Genomic DNA, 19,942 nt, shown 5'->3' with positions numbered 1-19,942 from the left:
AAGAAATAGAAAATACGAAAAAACTTATAACAAGTAAAAATTGAATTAGTAATCAAAAAATGTTCCCACAAAGGAAAGCCTAGGCCCAGATGATTTCTTTGGTGAATCCTACCAAATATTTAAAGAATTAACACCAATCCTTCACAAATTGTTCCAAAAAAAAAAAAAAGAATAGAAGGAAATACTTCCCAAGAGATTGGAATTTAAAGCTGACCAAGATGGAGAAATTGAACAAAGACTTTGGGCTTTCCTTTAAAACCCCAAAGGGGTTACACTTAAGGAGTAAAGGCTATGTCAGAGAACCAGAAGATTCAACTAGGACAAAGAGCAAACCAAAATAGCTGTGCCCTACTTAAGTATTAAACCTAACTACCATAAATTCAAAGTGGCCAACCTATAATTTAACTTCCTGCTAGGACAAAAATCAGTACTTTTTAGAGGAAAATAATTGAATCAAAACTCTCTACAATACATTATTCACATCACATAAAAAATTACATGATATATGAAGAAATAGGAAACTGTAACTTGAGTTGAGAGAAAAAATACTCAATAGATCCAGAGATGGCTGAATTACTAAAATTAGTATTAAAGGACTTTAGAGGACCTATTATAAATACATTTAACAAATTGAAGGAAAAAAATGGTCATCAAGAATAAACAGATGGAGAATATGAGCAGAAAAAATGGAAACTATATAAAAGAATTATCTAGACATTTTAGAACTGAAAAGTACAAATTCTAAAATGAAAAGTTCACTGGATGAGTTTAAAAGAAAATTGCAGATGTCAGAAGAAAGTGTCAAACTTGAAGCAAACCAGTAGAAATTATCCAATTTGAACAGCAGAGAAAAACTTACAGGAAAAATGAACTAAGTCACACTAATCTGCAGAATAACATCAAGTGGTCTAATATTTACATAAGGGAGACTCAGAAGGACAAAAGAGAGAATGGAACAAAACAAATATTTGGAGAAATAATGGCCAAAATGTTCTCAAATTTGATGAAAGATATTAACTTAGACACCTTAATATTAAATTGTAAAATTTCAGTGAACATCAACAAGGATAAATATAAAATTAACTACATTGGGCACATCTTAGCCAAGCTGTGAAAGCAAAAGAAACTTTTAGAAGCAGCCAGAAGAAAAATATATATTATATACAAGGGATTAACATCTCGTCAGAAACAGTTCAGGCCATAAGAAAGTGGCCTGATGAAAAAAAGAAGTTAAAACATTATTCTATGGTGAAACTATCTATCAAAAACTAGTGTGAAATAAAGAATTTTAATATAAACAAAACCTTAAAAAAGTTGTTACACCTGAATTATGCTGCAAGAAATGCTAAAGGAAGTTCTTCAGGCTGAACGGGAAGAACGTATTAGATGGAAATTTGAGAATGATGGTCACTAGAAATGAATAAATGTGGGTGAATAGAAAATACTGTTTTTTTCCCTTATCTTAATTTCTTGAAAAGACAACTGATTATTTAAAGCAAGCATTTATAGCATATGTAAGTATAAAATATATGAAAATATTAGCACATGTGATTGGGGTGGCCAAGATTTCTTGGAAAAGAGACAAAAAGTGCTATACATTATTTAAATATTTATAGAATATTCAAACAATAGAATTCTACTCAACAATAAAAGGAGGAAAAACTGGTAATACATGCATGGGTGAATGTCAACTTTAAGTATTCAAGAGATATTTGGAAAAGTTAGCAAGACTCTCATGTTTCTGAGCTGGCCACCAAGGTAGAGTCATTCCATTTACTGAGTTAACAAATATCAGAAGAGAAGCAAGGTTGTGCAGAGAAAGTGATGAAATGAATTTTGGACCTGTTGAATTTGAGGTACCTGTGAGACAGTTATCCAGTGGAGATGTTGAATAAGGAAATAAGGATGTAGTTCTGGAATTCAGGGGATATGCTTGAATGGGAAAATAGATCTCAAAATGTAAAGTTATTGTAAAAAGAAAATTAGATTAAGAAGGTTGAGGACAGAAAGACCTCTGAAAAAATCCAGTGTTGAATGATTTGTTGGAGGAGGAAAAGCAACTGAGAAGTATCCAGGGAGATGTGGATCACTGAAGCCAGGACAGAAACTATTTTAAGGAACAAGGAACAGACGACGTTGTGAAAAACTCCTAAAGAGGCAAGCAAGATAACTATTAAAAGTTCAATTGAATTTATCAATGGCAGTTTCGGTTATGTTGGTGAAATTGGTTAAAGCAGTTTGTGCTGCTGGCAGGTCAGGGGGTAAGTTAAAGAAATGGAACTAGTGAGTACAGACAAGTACACAAACTCTTAACGAAGTTGGGCTATGAAGAGAAGACAGATGGTGGTAGCTAATGGGGGAAGTAAAATGCAAAGAGAGTTTCTTTTATGATGCTGGTGGTAGTTTTAAGGTGGAGAGGGACTGAGTATCTGTTGATACTTGTAAAATCCCAAAATGAAGCAGTCAGTAGCAGGAAGAGGTTGAAACTACAGGTTAATTGAGAAAGTGAATTCTTCAAGAAGTCCAAAGAAGATACATAATTGCAGCTGCAGAAATTAGAGCAAAGCAGTGACATGTCTTTAATTTTTAACAGGAAAAGAAAAAGCAAAGTATGGTGTGGATGTAAGTAGTTTGGTAGATACAAGGAAACTGAGTAAGTTCAGGTTGACTGACTTCCATTACCTCTGAGATGCAGAAGTACTGAGAGTGGAGAATAAAGAAAAATCGTTGAAGACACGTGGAAAATTTAAAATAGTTGTAGAGGAAGAAAATGGAGAATAGAGAATGCTGCTTCTCTTTGGCCAGGAAAATAATTTTTTTTTTTAAAAGCATCCTTAACATCTATAGGGCTAGTGGTGACCTTGTTTATTACAGCCAATATAAAGCCTTTTTAGCACCAGCCTTGCCTGCAGGGCCAAGGGAGGGAACCAAACTATTAGGTAATTATTTGGTGAGTTTTTGGAGGGCTAGGGAGAAGAATATTAATTTTATTGTCTTAATTCTTTATCACTTGATATACCTTAAATATAGTAAACAATTAAATATTGATTTGAATACAAACCATTTGAGGATACTAATTTCCTGGACCCAAACCAATTTTTTGTGTGTGTGTGTATGGTACGTGGGCCTCTCACTGTTGTGGCCTCTCCCGTTGCGGAGTACAGGCTCCGGACGCGCAGGCTCAGCGGCCATGGCTCACGGGCCCAGCCGCTCCGCGGCATGTGGGATCTTCCCGGACCGGGGCCCGATCCCGTGTCCCCTGCATCGGCAGGCGGACTCTCAACCACTGTGCCACCAGGGAAGCCCCCAAACCAATTTTTAAAACTCAGAATTGAATTGTGATTTGTTGGGACTAAATTAAATTGCTCAATTGTTATTTATGTTTTCAAGAGTCTTCACTTGTGTAATAAACATTTCTCCCTTAGGTCTTCACTGGGATCTTCACAGCAGAAATGTTTCTAAAGATAATTGCCATGGATCCATATTATTACTTTCAAGAAGGCTGGAATATTTTTGATGGTTTAATTGTGAGCCTTAGTTTAATGGAACTTGGTTTGGCAAACGTGGAAGGATTGTCAGTTCTCCGATCATTTCGACTGGTAAATTAACTGAGAGTAAACATAATGTTTTTATAAATAATTTAATTAGTAGTCACTCCTTTCTAGAAAAAAATTACAAGATTTCCCATAGCTTTAATATTATTTGAATATACTTCTAACAAAGCAGCTGGTAATTTTTTCTTCCTCGTAGTTTTAATGCATAGATTAAGTTTATTCAAATGAACAGGCAATAGTTCTGTCCTTAGTAATTGAATGGCAAGGCTAATGGGGAGAGAGAAAATGGAGGTCATAGATAAACGCATATCAAATTAAACAACAGAATATGTACCTCTCAGCTATATAGGGTTTGCTTACCCATGATAATGCTTGGCTGGAGCTTTGGGTGGGCTCATCTTTCTACCAGAGGCTAAGGGATCATGGAGTTGCCCACTTTGCCCCTGTAGAAGCCAAGACCCGGGACTGGGTAGAGTGTACAGGGAAAGAAGACAGAGCTCCTATACATCTGCTCCTTCAGCCAGGTCAGGAAGTCACCAAATACACTCTCTGAGAAGAGTTGCCTGTGTTATACTTTAATTTTAAAGAAACGGTCTTTCATTTGATCTTTATATTTCAAAGTTTATGGATCTTTTACAGATGAGAAAAAATATCACTTGACACATTGCCATTTGAAGTTTGGTATGTTTTATTGTGCTGTTTATTTGAGTTGGCTCTAACTTTTTGTGATTTATTTTGAAACAACAGAGGTTGTATATAGTTAGTAAAGACAGATTCTTATAGGCAACTTATCTTAACAGTGATTAGTTTCAAGACTTTGTTGTGAAGTCTGTTTAGAAACTCCCTTACCACTTTCAAATTTGTGTTAAGATCCTTAGAGCTGTGATTTCCTTTCCTAGTCTTCATGGATAGCTGTAGATCTTAATTTGAAGCTAGAAGCATGCAAAAAAAAAACAAAAAACAAAAATTAGCAATGATTATATAACAAGTAAATATGGGCAACTACTTTTAAGAAGCTTAGTAAATCTTTGTGATAATGTGATGCAGTTTGGGGAGATAGAAGGCATAATATCATCAGTGTCTTGCTTAGTATATCAGGCCCTTTTGCATTAATTATTCTCTGGGAATAAATTAAAATTTTTGGTTCTTATATCTGCTCCTTTGGGTCACTTAGTTGCCGTTAAATAATGCACTACTCTTGACCTGACGTTTACTGAAGCATCGGAAATAAAATGCTGCTGCTATTTAATGGTAAATGGTACTCTAGAGGCTTCTAATACAACCAATGTGTCAGGCACAGTAGTGGAGAGCCATTCCACACTATAATGAGTTGATTAATTAAATCACTGAAGACATAAAGGTTGACAAAATACAGCTTTTTACTCAAGTCCAAGTATTTCTTCCTTGAATATAATAAATCTCCTTTAAAATACAGCCTAATATTACAGCAAGCTACAGATGTAGCAGTCCAGAGATTTAAAGAAATTAGTTGGTTTTTCTCTTGTACCTTATATAAGTGTTGTTTGCACTTGTGCTTTTCAGCATTATATTTCAAGTACACTGAAAAATATATCCACTTTGGGCTTTTAAATAATGAGAGCCTCTACTTTTCTGAAAGAGTCTTTTCTAATTAATCACCACTAATGTTAGATATCTCAGTTCCTTACAGAAAAACAAAAAGAATAGTATAAATGCTTATGTAAGATTCAGGAATATTTGGTGAATCTTATTCTTTGAATGCTGATGAAAAACTGTATAATTATTTTATTTACAATATAAACTATTTCAAAATGAAAAATATCCCATGGTAACAAACTAATACATTTGCCAGATAATAGTTTGGCACATGAATAATCCATCACCTAAAATTGAGACACTGTAGACTTTTCCTACAAACAAATATGCAGATTCTTCAGAATGCAGAGCAGTAATGGCCTTCTTGCTTTTGTTTCCAGCTCAGAGTTTTCAAATTGGCAAAATCTTGGCCGACTCTGAACATGCTGATAAAGATCATTGGCAATTCAGTGGGGGCTCTGGGTAACCTCACCTTGGTGTTGGCCATCATCGTCTTCATTTTTGCCGTGGTCGGCATGCAGCTCTTTGGTAAGAGCTACAAAGAATGTGTCTGCAAGATTTCCAATGATTGTGAACTCCCGCGCTGGCACATGCATGACTTCTTCCACTCCTTCCTGATTGTGTTCCGAGTGCTGTGTGGAGAGTGGATAGAGACCATGTGGGACTGCATGGAGGTCGCCGGTCAAACCATGTGCCTTACTGTCTTCATGATGGTCATGGTCATTGGAAACCTGGTGGTATGTGGTAAAACATTTTTCTCATTTTCAGTAAAAGACAATGTAACCATGAAAAAGTATGTTCAACTGAGGAATGTTTTGAATGCTTTTTTTTAAAATCAATTCTCAATTTTCATGATGGCAGGAGTCAGGTACAGCTCAGACTATTGAAATCCACATGAACTCTTTTTAAATATTTCCTTATTCATTATTTTTATTTTTTCCAGTTTTATTGAGCTATAATTGATATGCAACGTAAACTCTTAAAATGTCTTTTGAACCAAAGCTGTTCTTCATCTCTGTACCTCTTATTGATCATGGAGAGGGCCAGTTTTGGCTTTTATATTTCAGTTCTTGTACTAAAGCATGGAAGTGCCATGAAGAGCAGTCATTCATTTTATTTATAAGTACTAATAATTGTATCACTTGAAAATGTTTCAAATTTGGGTTCTCTACAAATTGGAGTTTAAAAAAAAATAGTGATAATCTCAGTCCATTAAAAGCACATAAGGTAATTGTTGCCTAGAAACTACAGTATGAACAAGTAACACTGACTCAAGAATCACTTGTTTATCATTTCTGTGTAAAATGAACCATGTCCAACACATCTCTGCTGAGTCCTGGAGGCATGGGAAAGATGATAGGAAGATATATATGGCATTGTGATATGACATTTACCTAAACAGGAGTAAAAATAGGAACTAGTAAGTGAAAAAATGTGAAAGTGAAGTGTTATATGTCAAGTTCACAAGATGGAAACTTTGCTTTACAGTGGCAAGGATGATCAGGCAAGGCTTTGTCAAGGAGTTCAGACCTGAAATATCTTTACTGAGATGTAAGATTTAGCTCGGTAAGAAGAAAGGTAGACTGTCCCAAGCCAGGGAACAGTGGACCCAGTGGTTGGGGAAGAAAGGACAGTAGATTCTCTAAGAGGGATCAGGCTCTTACACTTTAAATATAAAGTTATTATACTAAGGTGCTTGATTAGGCCCCAGTCCAGTGGAATAGTCATAACCAATATTTTAATGTATACAATTTATAGACTTAATTTCCTTTCACATCAAAGCAACTTCCGGTTCCCCAGAGGAAAAGAAAAGGGAGGGGGGGGGGAAGCAAAAGATTATCATTTATTTCTATTTATCCCAAGATTTCAACCTTCTCAGTATTAGCTTAGATAATTCTGACCTCTTCTTAAAATAACAACAGACATGAACAGTGTAAAATCCAGAAATATGAACAGTGGCCTAAAACAATAAACATTTATTAATTGTTTCATAGTTTCTGTGGGTCTGAAATTTGGGGGCACCTTATCTGGGTGCTTCTGGCTTTGGGTCTGTCATAAGGTTGCTGTCAAGATGTTGGCAGGGAACTCAGTTATCTTGACTAAGACAGGAGGATCAGCTTCTAAGAAGGTTCACTCTCATGGCTATTGGCAGGAGGTCCCAATTCCTCTTTGTTGGCTGTTGGTAGAAGGCTTCAGTTTTTCTCCACATGTATCTCACCATAGGGTTGTTGATTATTTCATGACATGGCAACTGGCTTCTCCCAGAGCAGGTGACACAAAACAAAGGGCAAGGAGAAAGCCCTCTTTATGTTCTAATCTTGAAGTCACGTACTGTCACTTCTGCCATATTGTATTCATTAGAAGCTAGTCACTAAAAAGAACTCACACTTAAGAAAAAGGGATTAGGCTTTCACTTTTGAAGAGAAGAGTATCAAATAATTTATATACATAAATATATATATATATATATATTTTGGTTTTGACCATGCTGCGTGGCATGCAGGATTTTAGTTCCCCAACCAGGGATCAAACCCGTGCCCCCTGCAATGGAAGTGTGGAGTCCTAACCACTGGACTGCCAGGGAATTCCCCTGTAGATTTACTTTAAAGCCACCACAATTCCGAATACAACTTGCTTGCTTTCAGAAAAGTGCAATATTGCATAGAACAGAAAGAAATGGTCATAGGGTTAATAGAAAAGAAAAAAAGAAAAGGTCATAGGTTTGATTTTAGATTTGATTTGATTTCATTTATATATTTGGCATACATTGGAAGAAAAGAATAAAAGGCAGAGAACAGAACCCTTTATGACAACAATGAGTGAGCAGATCAGACACAAGCAACAGGGAATTCATAGTGGGAGTAGTAGAAAGTAAATTTGGGGCCAAACTGTGTAGAGTTTAATTTATGAAAAGGCTGACTTTGCATAACAAAATTGGAGTTTTTCTGTAGGCAATTCAGAGCTACAGATGGCTTTTTATCAGGAAAGTGACAAAGAGCAAGTGGGATTTTGGTAGAATTCATGTAGCCAGAAAACACAGAGTGAACTTAAAGAGAAGGGAACTCAACATATCACATGTCATCTATTAGTTTACTGAAATAAGACACATGTCTCTAACTGTATGGAAGATTCAAGTCGAAAGAGAATTTCAGGAAGTATCCATACCTATGGATGACATTTAATATTAATTTGGATGGCTGTATATGCATAAAAAGATATAGCCTATAAAATAATAATTTCCATCTATTGGCATAAATTTAAATTCTGTACATTTAAAAAAATTTTTTTTAAATTTTTGGGTGCATTGGTTCTTTGTTGCTGTGCGTGGGCTTTCTCTAGTTGTGATGAGCCGGGGCTAATCTTCGTTGCAGTGCACGGGCTTCTCATTGTGATGGCTTCTCTTGTTGCGGAGCACGGGCTCTAGGCACACGGGCTTCAGTAATTGTGGCACGTGGGCTCAGTAGTTGTGGCTTGCAAGCTCTAGAGCGCAGGCTTAGTAGTTGTGGCGCATGGGCTTAGTTGCTCCACGGCATGTGGGATCTTCCCAGACCAGGGCTCAAACCCATGTTCCCTGCATTGGCAGGTGGATTCTCAACCACTGTGCCACTAGGGAAGCCCTAAGTTCTGTACATTTTTTTAAAAATTAAAGAATCTCCCTTTTTTTTTTTTTACTATAAGTTAAAAAATAGTCCTCCTTTTGTGATATCTTGGATATTATTTCTGGAGTAACTAGGTAGTAATAGTATCTGTCATGTTTACCACTATTAAGGAAATGTGTTCATATCACATTTGCTTAAATAAGACTGACTGAAACTGATGCCGTGCCTCCTACAATCCTTCCTTCTCATCCTCACCAGAAAGGATAATGTCCCCCAAAGACAAGCTGACATAACTTCCTGTTAACACATGTAAACTTCTGTATGGTGCTCCACCACGAGAAGTGTGAGTAACCACTGCCTAGTCCACAGACAAGACAGAGGTTTGGCCACAGACTGCTTTTCCCCAGGCTATTATTCTTGGTTTGCTAACACTATGGCCAGAAATCCTTTTATAGGTTCAAGGCAAGTGCTGCAGAAGGAAAATACGATTTTTTGAAGATTACCACTTCTAGAAGTAGCCACCACAGTCTCGTCTGTGTCTAAGAGAAGGTGGAGCATTAGCACACAGGAGGGATGTGAAAGTTTTGGGTTCTTCTTACCAATTAGGAATCAGGATGGAGGGACTTCCCTGGTGGTCCAGTAGTTAGGACTCCACATTTCCACTGCAGGGGGCACGATCCCTGGTTGGGAACTAAGATCCTGCGTGCCCGTGGTGTGGCCAAAAAAAAAAAAAAAAAAAAAAGAATCAGGATGGAGACAGTATTGATACGTGCAATATATTTCAATCCTGAACCCCAAATGGAAATTATTATTCCAAGAGACTGGGGGAGTCATTTTCACTCAATGAGCTATCATGTCTGCCCATGACCATGTGTGAGACAGGTTTCCAGGTTTCAGTCCCTGAGTAAGCTAGTTGAACTGTATTCCCTTAAATTGCCTTTGATCACAACCAATACCTTGGCCAGTTGTTATGCAGATCAATCCCCTGTGGTAACAAAGGAGCCCTAGAAAGAGATTAGCTTGCTCACACAAACATTTCCAAGAAAAAAGATAAATTGAAAGATAGTATAACAGAGAGTAGGTTGTATCGTAGTATTAATAACAGTGATAATAACAGCTAAATTTTCTCAAGGGTTTACCATGTGCCAGTAGCTTTGTGAGAGCCACATGGATTTTCTAATTGAATCCTTACAACAATCTTGTAAGCTTAGCACTGGGAAAATTGACAGAAACTGGATTCTTACCCAACATTATAATTCTAATGAGAAAGGGGAGCAGGCCATATAGATATAACAGTAAATGACACAAGTAGATACCTGTTCCAATGCTTTGAAGAGGAACTATAAGTTGGATCTCACTCTGGGAAGGTTGATTGATATTTGTCAAGAAAAAGTTCCTAATAGAAAAGTTCATTAATAAACCTTAGGAAATCAAATCTAGAAAAAAATTATGGTACCAAAATTGTTTTATAATGGATAAAACCCAAATGTAGCATTTAATTTTTCTCTCTTGCATCTGTTTTTTCATCCAAAAAGTAAATTCAAGGCAAATCACAATAAAATATAACTTTTTTGGTAAATTTCTGATGTGAAGGAGCAGGTCTTAGTATGAATACCAGCAGACGTGGTATAGCAATTGAAAGTGTCAATATAGACTCACAGAATTATGTGCAGTCCTTGTTGGGTCTTATAGGTTTTTACCTTTCTTACCACAATTGGTTAGACTAACTCGTACTGGTTAGACAAAGGAACTCTGAGCCTCATTAGCTTATTGGAAAGATAGGAATATAGCAAGAATGCAGCATCCTTTTCATTGGAGTTTTACTTAAAATTTTTTCTAGGATTCCTCTTCTGTACTATTTACTTTTTGTCTTTGGATCCCTTCAGCGCCATATCCTTCTTTTTTGTTCTGTATGCTTGAATAGTCAGGGACTCATGAACATTATCAATCAAATTCTGAAAAAAATTATATTACTTGGTCTTGTGCCTGTGGGAGTACTCTGTTCCTTAGTAAATTACCTCTTTTTGAGTGTACACGGTGGGTTTATGGTCACTAATCTTTTCACTCACTCATATCAGTGGGTCCTATTTTTGGAGACCCAAGTTATAGACTAATTAGTGGTCTCTAACCATTTCTTTATAGTATTTCCAACCACTGTATAAATCTAGTGGCCATTATTTTCTGAACCAAAAGCTGGGAACTTTGATCTAGCAGTAGGTATATATATTTTTTAAATAGACAAGTTATCCAAAGTGCAAAAATCAGTACAAACACATAAAAATAAAATCATATTTAAATATATTGGAATCATCTTTGGCTTCAGGAATAAAACTATAATAAATTATCAGTGTCCTGGAAAACCCAGGTTACATGGGGAAAATTCTTAACATCCCAATAAAAGGTTTTTTTCTTTTTCACTGTATAGATATCTAGATAGCTAAAATTTTAAATTTGGAATTGAACTTAATATAGAAGTTTTACGCAACAGTGGTTTCAGTAATTTTGCAATGACTAAAAAGGAATTAGTGTTAATAGTATTGTTTTATATTGGCCAGGTGTTTATTTCATTCACCTTTTTTTTTTTCCAGGATAGTTTACCATAAACTAGAAAGAATACGTATCAGCAAAAAGTGAGATGTAAGAACAGTTTTGGAAAATTTGTAGTTCGGAGCAATAGAAACAACAGAATGTTTTGATCACCAATTTTCCTATTGTGTTTTAGGTTCTGAACCTCTTCCTGGCCTTACTCTTGAGTTCATTCAGTTCTGACAATCTTGCCGCCACTGATGATGATAATGAAATGAATAATCTCCAGATTGCTGTGGGAAGGATGCAGAAAGGAATTGATTATGTTAAAAGAAAAATACGTGAATTTATTCAGAAAGCCTTTGTTAGAAAGCAGAAAGCTTTAGATGAAATTAAACCTCTTGAAGATCTAAATAACAAAAAAGACAGCTGTATTTCCAACCATACCACCATAGAAATAGGCAAAGACCTCAATTATCTCAAAGATGGAAATGGAACGACCAGTGGCATAGGCAGCAGTGTAGAAAAATATGTTGTGGATGAAAGTGATTACATGTCCTTTATAAACAACCCCAGCCTCACTGTGACTGTACCAATTGCTGTCGGAGAATCTGACTTTGAAAATTTAAATACTGAAGAATTCAGCAGCGAGTCAGATATGGAGGAAAGCAAAGAGGTAGGAATTTCTACGTCAGAAGATATTTTGGTGTTATGTATGCTTTAAACTATCAGACTTTTAAAAATTATATTTTCTTTCTGTAAGAAAATAGGAAATACCTATTGACACAATTTCTATTGCAAAATTGGCGATAGATAAATTGACAGTACCTTAATATATAACTAGACAAATGATATGTTGACTCATTTTTTCAAATATTCACCTTTTTGAATTATTGATAATATGAATATTCAGATTAATATGAATTTTTGCGGATTTTAAATAATTTTTGATTTGTGAACAGTGCCTCAGTTTATACACTTTCTTCCTTATAATTCTCTCACAATGGTGGTTTTTTTGTATGTACTAGAACAATACTTGGTGAGAGGGCAGTTCCAATTCTCATTTTGCTACATTCTTGGCTCTTATGGAATAATTTATAAACTGTGATCTTATTTAGTTTTCACAGGCATATTTATTAATGGAAGTATGATTGGGATATTGACTTGATACTTACATATAGTTTCATGTTTCCTGAAGTAAATAATTTTTTAAAGGAAGTGAAGGTAGTGATGAAGAATCAGGTTGAAAATGAACTGAACCCGGTACATGCTCTCTAAACAAACAAAAAGCCTTGATACATTATAGAATGTAAAATTCTAAATTTACCAACTACAGTTAAGAGTCTTGGTAGTTTAAAGAATTCTTTGATTTACTAGAAGAGTGTAAATACCAGGATATGTTCCTGGTTTGTTTATAGGTTAATAAGTTGGGAATAAAGAGAAGGAATTAAAACCTTGATGTTTAGCTACACAAAAATGAAGACAGAATTCCCAACAATTAAAGCTTGCATAAACAAATAAAAATAACAACGAAAAACAAAGATTCATTCTTTTTTTGTCATTTGAAGTGATTGGCAGGGAACAAAAATACCTCTATTATTATTCTCATCCTAAGAAAGATGATTTGGGGGAGTTTGAGATGCTGAAGGGTACAGTTTAAGTAGTGCAACAAAGTCACAAAAATTAGGGATCAGTTAATAAAATTATGAGCAAAAATATATTTCTAAGAAAGGAACCTTAGATATTTCAATCAGTATTACTATATTCTATAAGATTACTGAAGAAGACGCTATTTCCATTTGTTCTTGTTTGTAAGATAGGTAGTATTGCTAATTCAGTGATTACATAGAAGTAGATGTTAAATGTGAAATTCAGAGAAAGTTTAAATATAGGTACTAAAATTAGCATATAGGTAACAAGGCCATAGCTACTAGTTTCACAAAATAACAGATGAGATTAAAGGGGAAAATTTTAAAACCTTATAGCCTTGGACAAATAATTGCTGTAATTAGTTGAACTCAATTGTTCACTAATAAGATCATTATTTTAAAACTGACTAATATCTTAAGATCTAGTTAATAAAATGTTGGATAATAAGCATATTTGATTGGGCTATGCTGAAAGGGTGGGGACTAACTTCTGGCATTGTATATTACTAGAAACTAAAGTCAGCATTTGGAAGATAGAATTTGGTCATTAAATTTTAATATATATTCTCATTATTTTGACATTATACCTAATAGCAAATATCTCCCTTACAGTACGGAAGTCAATTTTTATTTTTAGCTAGTAAAAAATGTATTAACTAAGAATGAATTATGGAGAATCAAATGTTGAAGCCATCAGTCAATTTAAACTTCCGGCTGAGGATCTTTTGAGGTATGGTTAACTCATCATCCAGTCTTCCTAATTTTCAGAAATTTTAAAGCCTCAGACTTCTCCAAAGGAGCATGTATTTTGCCTCATCTCAAACCATTGTGTTTGACATTAGAGAATTATCTAGTTAAGGTGGGGCTTATAGAAGGAAAAATCCAAACTCTTCCCAGTTTCTCTTGTTACCATTGAGCTTTTTCATCTGTTTTCTGTTTGAGTTAGGTACTCCAAAGTAATATATGTGAAATCAGTACTTTGGAATTGGAGGCAGAGAACTGATCTGCCAGTTGAAAGTAGACAGCATTATTTTATTGCTTTAGCTGTAGAGTCCTTTCAATACTTTCCCATCATAGTGATTGTTACTTGTGTGCTAAAATTTATTATTTGGTGAAATTTTTAATTATGGCTTTATATCAGACTTCCTAACTATAAGCTCATAGACAAATAAAGTATTAGAGCAATAGTCTAGGAAGGGACTATGCGCATGTTTTAATTTTTTGGTATTTTACCTTGTAACTCTACACTAGAAAACAAAAGAGAACTGACATAATTATTCAAGAATTGCAAATATTCCCACCTCAGATATCTTTTTAGTGTTCTGCCTTCAAGTTAGTTTTGTCTGGTCATTTTCTTAACTGGTAGGTTTGGATTGTGCTGTTAAATATCACATGTGGAGTATTAATAAATGGAATAAGGCTAATTGACATTCTTTTCTAAATGATTTGAAAAATTAAAGGAAAAAAACGGAGCACCTTTTAATTTTTGGAATGCCTAATGAATTCCTTTTTATAGGGCAGAGTAACCAAGTGGACCCAGAGGTTGTTTAGGTGTTTGAACTAAATCCTCTTCTATTTAATCTTTGCCAAATTTGTGTGATTCTTTGACAGCTTTCTGTAGATTCTCTAGAGTATATTATTTTAAATTCATATCTTAATTATATGTTTTAACTCATGTTATTTTGACTATATATAATGTAATTCCTTTCATACTTTGTGATTTTGAATGATTGATTTTTCTTATAGAGTTTTAATAATGTTGAAGCCGCAATGATTATTTTTCAAAGTGAAATTTACTAGTGCAATATGGTGACCTTCACTGCTTACCGTTCTTACTTCTCACAGGGGTAAAATCAAGCTGGAGCCATCAAGAATGCAGCTCTGGTGTTTTTTAACCAGCCAGAGGCTCGTGCCACCACTTTTATCCAGGTTACCTAAGCAAGTTGTACATATATAAATATAATTAGTTTCTAAATGAATTTTGACTGGCCTGCATGTTACTCAGCTACATTCCTTGCCCATCCATTGGCAGTAAAATAAAAACATGCACAGCTGCTCTTATGCTGAGTCATAAAGCATGGTCAGGCAAGTCTGGCAACCCTAACTTTTTTTAAAAAATGAGTTAGCTGCTAATTTTCTTACATAGATTTTTATAGAAATTACATTCAGTGAAAAGTAAAAGTGCATGCCTTTATGAATTATTTAGTTACCATTTAACATTACAGAGTTTTGAACGTGCTAAGGGTCTAAAAGGAGAAATATAAGATACTCTTTGAAAAACTCTTGCAGAAAGCTTTCTCTCCCCTGCCCTTTCCTTAAATAAACAAAGCCCCAATGAGTGTACTTTGTTGGTATTTTTTTGTTCAGTGTCATATTAAATTTTTCTGAAGGGTAATCTGCAAATTAAAGCAATCCCTTATTCATGTGCAAACTTCCTAAAGGATGTTTTAATGTGATTAGAATGTAAATGAATTGGAATGTTATGTTTTGGCTGCTACCAGCATGGGTACAATTTTTATCTGCTTCATTTCAGAGAAAATGCCATCTCCCTATTTAGCAATTTACCAAAAGTTCTTTGTATTTAGAATACAATTCCCTTGGAGAATCTGTTGATATTTACCCCTAAAACTCTTGAGAATGAAAGAAAAGGAAATACATTTTATACACCAAAAGAAAGGAAGGAAGCAAGGAAGGAAGGAAGGAAGGAAGGAAGGAAGGAAATAAGTGTTATAGGTGGTATATTCATTCTGAAAAGAGATCTGGAATCCACTTTCTTCATCGTGTTGCTCCTCTGTACTTGGTGTTTTTGTCTCTCTTTTATTTCATCCAGACCTGTTGGGAAACTTTCTCTTGAAGAATGTTATTTAAATATATCATGCACTGCAAGTTCATATAGGAAGAGAATCAGTGTGAGGTTTTGCTCCTTTCGTGTTTATTAAATGAAGGGACCTCCTAGTCACGCAACTAAGGCAGTGAATGTAACACCTTTCTATGGGCTCCATTTGGAGGACCTTTCATTTCCTGATGTTGAAATCACAGTTTTGTGCTAAAATATGTTAACCAAATTGCTCAACCTAACTTAGTTATTTTCAAGAAATGTTAATTAAGTGTTTTGTCACTTAGATGCAGTTTCCTCTCCTTCTACCATTAAAATCATAAGACAACCCTAACATAAGCATATTTGCCTCTTTGGAAGGAGCAATAATCATGCCATTTTGGGAACATTCTTTTATATCTTAGAACAGAATATTCAGTCACTGGCACTCTACATTCATGAAAGATAATGCCTTATATTGGAGGAATGAAACCAATATCATTGGTCATATAAAGTGAGACCCAAGGTAAAAAATGCTCACAACTAAACACAGATACATACTAAAAACATATACACAGGGACTAGAGAGAATTATTTTTTCCTATTATATGTTAATTCTTCAGAAAAGTGTGAGATTTGACTCCTTAGGATAATGGCTTGTTTTTCCTAGTTTCTTAGAAAGAGGTAAGTTAGTTTTCTTATTCTCTAAGTATCATTTTCCAAGTTCCTGTGTAGAGAGGTATATGAGGGAAAGTGACAATCAGGAATATCATCTACCAGTATTTAAGAGATTTAGCTGGAGTAAGTGTGGTGGAACACAAACTAAGTGGAACTGATGCAAGTGACTTCATTTATTCTCACCCTCACATTATTACACTTTCCAACTTCCTTGAATATGTCTCTGGCCAGAAAACATTGTCTGCTCCCTAAAAGAGTAGTATACTGAATTCCAACACAAGGGGTAGGAAGGGAGAAAAGGATGTGTAGAGATGGTTTGGGTAAGCAGTGGTAGAGTGGTTTCAATAGAAACCCATCTATAATTTTATACTGGAGAATGTGTAGTCTTCAAGGGAAAGTTTTCCAGTGGGATAGTAATTAAAGGATAAAAAAAGCTCTAAATATCCTTAATGTAAGAACAAAATTGACCAAACATGTGTCTTTGGGGCACTGTTAATATGCTGAGGGGTAGGTCAGCATGACATAAGGGTTCCTTTTGCCATCCCAAGACATATTTAAGACCCTGCTATTTATGGATTATAGAATTTTATAATGTATCTATTATAGAGACAAAAATGATTATCTGATAATATAGTATGATGATAATGATAGTTTTGATTTTGCCTTCTTCCTTATTAAGAAGAGCAGTTCCTTTCTAGTATTAATGTATCACTTTGGCCTTAGGCCTATCCCAAAGTAAGCATAACCATCACTTTCATTGTTTCGATGTTAAGATTTTTCATGTAAAATAACCTAGAATTCTTTAAGTACAGATTAGGATCCATGTGGAACAAAAGATTGCCATTTGTGGTGACCAAAATAGTTAGATATGGAATATTTGATTTAATCTATATTTGAATTATCTCTTTTTAAAAAAAATTCCAATTTCTTTTATTGACTAAGTTTAGAATATACATTTTCCCCAAAATATATACAATATTTACTAATTACGTTTTCTCAAAAATATATCTTAACTTCATAATGAGAAAAAAAAGTGTGCCTTTGTAAAACTTAACAAGAAGTGATGTTTTCCCTCCCTTTTTCTGTTGTGATTAATTATTTTCAAAAATACTTTTACTTTCTGAAAGAAGGACTATGAGTCTGGCATGTAGATGTTTAACAATAGTTTGGAAAGTAAAAGTTAGAAGTATAATGTTTAAAAACGTGAAGTGAAATACTGTGTGTCTTGAAATTTATTTATTACATCATTAAGCAAAATATGATTCTGCCCTGTTTAACTCCTATGATTATAATTCCCCAGCACTTAGAGGAATCCAGCAGATTTTCAATAGTAAGAGCCCTGTAACATGAAGTTTTCACTAAAAAAAAAAGTTCAGCTAATATTTTCATCTGAAAATAAATGATTGTCAATGCCAGGGATAGCAAATAACAGTTTGTTATTCCTGTTTGATCTCTTGACTATCCTGACATTGAGGGAACATCCATATTTTCTTAAAGGTTGAGTAAGGAAGGGCTGTTCTAACAACATCATTCAGTCCACTTGTCTTCCAGCAAATAAGCACAAATAATAGAAAAGGAACCTAAAAATCTAAATTTTACCAAAGGGAAGAATAGAACTTGAAAATAAAAAACTGGTTCTATTTCTAAGTAGTTAATATATTGGTCTCTTACTCATGTGGCATTTTACAGTGAATGGTGCCTAGATTGGAGAATTTACAAATAATCTTTATTTGAAAATTCTTCTTTTAAGTATATGAGTACTAATAATTCCATAAAATGATGTGTATTTGATAATTCTAATTGGTGAATTTGCACTGTAGTTAAAATTAATCATAATTATGACCTTATCTGAAGCTGAAGAGTTTTATATTCTTAATTTGATTCATTTGGTTTTTATTGGCTCTTTATACATTTTAACTGTTTTCGTCAACATATTTTATGATATTTGCCTCTTATGTGATTTTAAGGAAGTCATTGAATTGATGTTATCAAGAAAGATTTTATAAATCAGAATTTCTTGCCTATATCTCAGGCTTATTGTTTAAAGTAAACTTTTGTTTATAAAATATCCCAACATATGTTTAGCTTCATTCTACATTAATACATATAAAGATATGAATATAAGAAACCAATACTAAGTTCATGGTCATGAAACATGGGAATCAACAGTATCCCAACACTATCTTGAACCTACGATGTTTAATTACATATCACATCTACTAAATGTTTTAAATTGATAAAGATTGGCTTAACTTATGGATCATCAAAGAAATTCTCTAGGGAATCCTAGCAAAGTGGGGTACAGAAGACCTAGAGTCCAGCTACTGACTCAGTATGACTTTTGACAAGATGATTAAAGCCACATTTCCTTCTCTAACTAGACACTGGATTGGTTGGTGTTGAGGATTAATGTGTACCCTAGATTTTTTATTTGTAAACCAAATAAAGTTATTCAAGTAATAAATGTGACAGGTAGATCCTGTGCTGTTCCACATCAGGGAAAAGATGGAGGAGGATGAGATATTGCCTTTCCTTAGAGAGGTTCCATTCTTTGCTGGGATTGTAGATCCATGTACATAGAGTAGAAACAGGAAAAACATTGTCAAAATGAGTCAGTCTTAGTTTTCCTGACTCCAGAGTTAAAGTACAGTTTACTTCGTAGTTTCATCATAGGTCTGGTTAATTGGAAGCCTGATGTTTAGACAGCACTTCAGATTCTAAGGGTTGTTGGTCATTACCTACACAATTTAGAATCTTGAAGGATTTGTGTTTCTCTGCACTTACATGAGAATATTATATGTATTCCCTTGAATGTAAAAGTAAGTATTAGATAGGAGGTGTTAGAAGTAGTTAGTGGTAGAATAAAATAGTGCATGCATTGGTCATTCATTCATTTACCCAATAAACATCTATTAAACACAAAACATTGTGATGGGTCCTAGGGATGCAGAGGTGGCAAAAGCATGATCTTTGCTTCAAAAGATTGTCTGGTGAGATACATCTTCTAGAAAAGCAGAATACTTTTATGTTGTACTTTTGAAAAAGTAATGATTTGACCTTTAAATATATAAATGTTTGGCTTCAATTAAAAAGATATCTATTAATTCTATGTCAGTACTAAGGCACTGCACTAAATGAAAGGCATTGTAGTTGATGTTACAGAGATCCTCTGGAAACTTTTGAACCAAGATTCCCTGGAATGTGTTGTCTGGTGACTTCTCCCAATCACTGTCAAGGACTAGCCTTCATTCTGTTATGAAGAAGTTCATTCATTCATTCATTTTTTAAAAATTGTTGAGTACCTGACGTGTAATATAGCCAGCACTGATGCAGGCTCTGATGCAGTCATTTGACAATGTGGACACCCTGAGTATGGATTCTCATTTACCCCCAGGTCATCCCCCAATCTGTAATTGCAGTGTTATCCTTTTTCCTAAAAGGAATGTTTTCCATTTGTTATTGTGGGCTGCTTGTAGTTAGATCATATATGACCAAGCTTCACTTATTCTGATTACCTATGTCATGTTTCAATATCCAGTAAATGAT

The 19,942-nt window shown here is 34.6% G+C and overlaps 1 protein-coding gene across 10 annotated transcripts in view; it reads left to right on the top strand.

Moving 5' to 3' along the window:
* The window catches only part of SCN2A (sodium voltage-gated channel alpha subunit 2), a 93,384-nt gene that overhangs the window by 40,109 nt on the left and 33,333 nt on the right, over positions 1-19,942 (top strand). For all 10 annotated transcript variants that reach the window (XM_060152744.1, XM_060152745.1, XM_060152742.1 and 7 more), the window contains 3 exons: positions 3,426-3,599; positions 5,510-5,866; positions 11,451-11,930. In XM_060152744.1, the coding sequence (XP_060008727.1) occupies positions 3,426-3,599; positions 5,510-5,866; positions 11,451-11,930 (1,011 nt within the window). The remainder of the gene's footprint in view (positions 1-3,425; positions 3,600-5,509; positions 5,867-11,450; positions 11,931-19,942) is intronic.

Source organism: Lagenorhynchus albirostris, chromosome 6 (assembly GCF_949774975.1).
Source record: "Lagenorhynchus albirostris chromosome 6, mLagAlb1.1, whole genome shotgun sequence".
NCBI lineage: Eukaryota > Metazoa > Chordata > Mammalia > Artiodactyla > Delphinidae > Lagenorhynchus > Lagenorhynchus albirostris.
Note: the sequence above shows the minus strand (reverse complement) of the source record. Positions and strands in the feature narration are given on the sequence as shown.